Consider the following 4858-nt stretch of genomic DNA (forward strand, 5'->3'; position numbering starts at 1 on the left):
TTAGGGTTTAGGGTTTAGGGTTTAGGGTTTAGGGTTTGCTACCTGTCACGAAGGAGTCAGGGAGAAAACACAAGAGGTCCTGGTAAACCCTCGCTGCTTTTTTGTATGAAAGCAGAGGCAACGGGGACGCTGGCCCGCACGAGAGCTGAACGCAAACCCTAAACCCTAAACCCTAAACCCTAAACCCTAAACCCTAAACCCTAGGCGCTGGGCGCTGGAGTCCTTACAACTGAACCCTCCAAACCTCCAACAAGAACAAACCCTAACATAAACCCTAAACCCTAAACCCTAAACCCTAAACCCTAGCTTACCTGCAGCAACGTTCCACCTGGAGGCATTGCTGCGTGCTGCTTGCCGAGGGTTTTAAAAAGCGAAGCCACAGAGACGTGGCCGCCTGTACAACCAAAACCCTAAACCCTAAACCCTAAACCCTAAACCCTAAACCCTAAACCCTAAACGCTAAGCTTTCGAGTGTAAACATCCTAGAGTCTGAGCCCTTTTGCTAATCCATACATATCATACGAATCCCACGCTAAACCCTAAACCCTAAACCCTAAAACCCTAAACCCTAAACCCTAAACCCTAAAACCCTAAACCCTAANAAACCCTAAACCCTAAACCCTAAACCCTCGACGCACTCAACACAGAAGGAACTAAAGAAGCAACGTGCTGAACCACCGGCACGAAACCACTTCGACATAAAAGGGCTGCAGTTGCGTCTGCTCTTTGTTTGGCGAGTTTCCTGCATGCACTCAAACCCTAAACCCTAAACCCTAAACCCTAAACCCTAAACCCTAAACCCTAGGTTTTGTATCATGAACAGGTATTTTGAAGCTGTCGCAGTGGGTGTCTCTCGCCACCGGCCAACTGAAGACGAGCGGTACAGATTAGGGTTTAGGGTTTAGGGTTTAGGGTTTAGCGCGTACTCCGGGAGAGCAGCAGAGCAAGAAGAACAGAAACGGGGCCGATGAGACAGAGGAGACTCGCCGCATACTGTGCAAACCCTAAACCCTAAACCCTCGCCCCCAACACCACAAGCCTCAGCTAGCAGCAAAAAGTTAGGGCTTTCAGCCCATACACTCCGGCACAACTGAAACCACATACACAAAACCCTAAACCCTAAACCCTAAACCCTANAAACCCTAAACCCTAAACCCTAAACCCTAGAACACTAAACCCTGATAAACCCTAATAAACCCTAATAAACCATATAAACCCTATAAAACCCTATACAACCTTATAAAACCCTCTAAACCCCTAAACCCTAAACCCTAAACCCTAAACCCTAAACCCTCGGGTTTACCTTGATAAGGAAAGGGTTTGGGTAGAAGCGAGGAGACTTCGCTAGACTCCAATACCCCGTCATGTTGTTTGTGCCTGGCACCACCACCTGCGCACACAAACCCTAAACCCTAAACCCTAAACCCTAAACCCTAAACCCTAGAAGCTGAAGGGTAGGCTTTTCTTCAAACCGCGAAATCCTCTTGTGTTGCTCGGCCGCACGGAGAGCAACAACCACAAACCCTAAACCCTAAACCCTAAACCCTAAACAAACCCTATCATGAGCGAAACAAAATGGCATATGGTTCTCTCTGCGTGTGCAATCTGCGAATTCTAGCGGGGGTTTCTACCCCTTCATCAGGGTTTAGGGTTTAGGGTTTAGGGTTTAGGGTTTAGGGTTTGACCTGGCCCGTGATGATTTCTTCTGGTGAATACGCAGACTGGCCGTCGGCATCGCGGCGGTTTAGAGCGGTTTCATTCGCCACCAAAACCTCCGGCGCGCTGTTGCTGTTGAGGAGCCTCAAACCATCGATACCTAAACCCCAAACCCTAAACCCTAAACCCTAAACCCTAAACCCTAAACCCTGATGCATGCGCTACACAGTGCAGAAACGCTATGCTAAAACCCCGCAAAAATCTGAGCGTTATATCCTTCATAACATACAACAACATATCATCTAGGGTTTAGGGTTTAGCGTCGAGGGTTTAGGGTTTAGGGTTTAGGGTTTAGGGTTTGGCGTACCGAATCTCTTAATCCAAGCCAAAACATCCAACACAAAGCGGTTCCAGCTCGCTACCTTTCTGTAGTTTAGCAGAGCTGTCTCTGTATAACAAACCCTAAACCCTAAACCCTAAACCCTAAACCCTAAACCCTAGGCCTTGTTGGGGATCCGTGGCCTGGAGCGTACCAAGCCATCTTTCGCTCCTCACTCCTAAACCCTAAACCCTAAACCCTAAACCCTAAACCCTAAACCCTCAAGGCTCACCTCCACGCTTGATACCCCTGGTTTCGCCTCCATAAAAAAAGTTGGCTTTTCCCTCGGCATCCTGAATACCCGCTCTCCAAACCCTAAACCCTAAACCCTAAACCCTAAACCCTAAACCCTAAACCCTAAACCCGCAACCTAAAACCCTAAACCCTAAAACCCTCTTTCTATCGATTCCCCCTAGAGGCTATACCGTCGGCCTTCCTAGCTTGCTATCGCAACAGCCTAGGGTTTAGGGTTTAGGGTTTAGGTTTGAGGGTTTAGGGTTTAGGGTTTAGCAGCACCTCGTGCATAAGCATCAGCGGCAAGTAGTGGCGGTGAGGGTGAGAGGAAGAAACCCTCGTAGAAACATCAACAACAACCCTCATGCCTTCTCGATGACATTCCTACACACAAACCCTAAACCCTAAACCCTAAACCCTAAACCCTAAACCCTAGATGCTTATGGTTCAAAAGCCGAGTCCTGGCGCTATCGAACTAGGGTTTAGGGTTTAGGGTTTAGGGTTAAGTAGGTGGTTAGCGAGACAGAGGATAAGCCCTGAACCTTCATCAAGATTCAAGGGTCTAGGGTTTAGGGTTTAGGGTTTAGGGTTTAGGGTTTTGTAGTGTACCTGCACCAACTCAGAAAACCCTGGGCTACCCCCCAACAAAGTGCAGGGGGCTGAGCGGCAAGGCGAAGCAAAGGGGCTAGCATCAGGGTTTTCATATGTTACATCGTCTGTATCTCACAAACCCTAAACCCTAAACCCTAAACCCTAAACCCTAAACCCTAGACCCTAAACCCTAGATGTCGAGTTCTAGATCATGAAGGATATGCAGCATCTGGATGGAGATTTGTGCACTGAAGAAGCCGCATGAGAGTCTAGGGTTTGACAAGGGTTTAACTAGGGTTTAGGGTTTAGGGTTTAGGGTTTACCCAGGCGGGTGTATAGAGGCATCCCCGTGTCTCTCTCCTGAGCTCCACTTATAAACAAACAATTTATGCGTGAAGCGCTGAAACCCTTGGCGCTGCTGGCGACGCTCTCGAACGAACCCCGCTGGGTCAAAGCCCCTAAACCACAAACCCTAAACCCTAAACCCTAAACCCTAAACCCTAAACCCTAGACTTGGATTCTTACCAAACTACCAGCTTATGTAGCTGTTGAAGTGAGAGGGTTTTTTTAAGGGCTTTTGTGTTCTTTGTTTCGTCTGCATGATAAACATAGGGTCTAGGGTTTAGGGTTTAGGGTTTAGCGCTGAGGGTTTAGGGTTTAGGGTTTAGGGTTTAGGGTTTAACCTGTCTCCTCGTGCCACTGGGCCTCGTGCTGATCAACAAAAATTTCGTGGGGCTGCAGCTCTTGATAACCCTCGGGCAGCACGATGACGCGCCCCTGAACCACAAACCCTAAACCCTAAACCCTAAACCCTAAACCCTAACCTTGTCGGTATACACCCTGCAGCCTACAGGCCGACGCACCGTCGCACGAACCCCATAAACCCTAAACCCTAAACCCTAAACCTCCCATTTGAATCGCCGGCCTGCAGGAGGAGTGTTAATGTCTAGGGTCTGAGACTTTAAGGGTTTAGGGTTTAGGGTTTAGGGTTTAGGGTTTGGTGAGCACCTGCAGAGGATAACATTCGTCTACAACAGCTCCAGAGAGGGGCCGGTGCTGCTGCTGGCGGTGTCTTAGGGCTTGTGCTGCTGCTGCTGCTGTGCGTCGCCCTTTGCTGCTGCTGCTGCTTCCTGCTGCAGCAGCAGCAGCTGCTGCTGCTGCCTGTCTCCTCCCAGCACTCTCAACAACAGACCTGCAAGAATATAAACCCTAAACCCTAAACCCTAAACCCTAAACCCTTGTTTCCAGCAGAGCAGCACGATGCGTTTATCATACAAAGCCAAAAGCCTCAACCGCCCAAGGGTTTAGGGTTTAGGGTTTAGGGTTTACCTCAAGCACCCAGGGGTTTAGGGTTTAGGGTTTAGGGTTTAGGGTTTAGGGTTTACCAGGTGCCCTCTTGTTCATTGGCTCTGCATATCCTCCAATCGTAAAAACCACAACGAGTAAAAAACCCAAAGTCAACGCGGCCGAGCCACAGCGTGCTTCTCTTCTGCTGCTGCTGCTGCTGCTGCTGCTGCTGCTGCTGCTGCTGCTGCTGCTGCTGCTGCTGCTGCTGGTGCTGCTGCTGCTGGTGATGCAGCGTCGGGGTCCTTGCTGGGGAGAGGCGTGGGGTTGTGTGTGTACTTTGTGTGTGTGCTGCTGCAGCAGCTGCAGCAGCAGCAACAGCATCAGCAGCAGCAGCAGCAGCAGCAGCAGCAGGAGGTGGTGCAGCAGCAACCCCAGCAGCAAAGACAGGATTTTTATCTGAGGATCTAAAGCTTGCTGCTTTCCTCAGCAGCAACAATTCTTCTTTTTTATTCTCCAGGTGTATCTGCAGCTGCTGCTGCTGCTCCTCGCTCTCTATTTGCTGCTGCCACTGCAGCGCGTGGTAAGAGTAAACCCCCGTCCTGCAGCAGCGGCTGAATGAGGGAGCAACCAACACCAAAAATATATCCTCAGGACCCCTCCTGCTGCTGCTGCTGCTGCTGCTGCTGCTGCTGCTGCTGCTGCTGCTGCTGC

The 4858-nt window shown here is 49.9% G+C and overlaps 1 protein-coding gene across 1 annotated transcript in view; it reads right to left on the reverse strand.

Moving 5' to 3' along the window:
• Positions 1-28: 28 nt before the first annotated feature.
• EMH_0064600 (Alpha amylase domain-containing protein, related) overlaps positions 29-4858 on the reverse strand; it is a gene marked incomplete at both ends in the record, with an annotated part of 5787 nt that continues 957 nt past the window's right edge. The window contains 13 exons of the mRNA XM_013498285.1: positions 29-145; positions 312-394; positions 927-993; positions 1304-1390; positions 1686-1816; positions 2024-2104; positions 2268-2328; positions 2552-2653; positions 2879-2985; positions 3184-3318; positions 3544-3637; positions 3869-4052; positions 4246-4758. Of these exons, the coding sequence (XP_013353739.1) occupies positions 29-145; positions 312-394; positions 927-993; positions 1304-1390; positions 1686-1816; positions 2024-2104; positions 2268-2328; positions 2552-2653; positions 2879-2985; positions 3184-3318; positions 3544-3637; positions 3869-4052; positions 4246-4758 (1762 nt within the window). The remainder of the gene's footprint in view (positions 146-311; positions 395-926; positions 994-1303; positions 1391-1685; positions 1817-2023; positions 2105-2267; positions 2329-2551; positions 2654-2878; positions 2986-3183; positions 3319-3543; positions 3638-3868; positions 4053-4245; positions 4759-4858) is intronic.

Source organism: Eimeria mitis, genomic scaffold (genome assembly GCF_000499745.2).
Source record: "Eimeria mitis Houghton genomic scaffold, Emh_scaff3302, whole genome shotgun sequence".
Taxonomy (NCBI): domain Eukaryota; phylum Apicomplexa; class Conoidasida; order Eucoccidiorida; family Eimeriidae; genus Eimeria; species Eimeria mitis.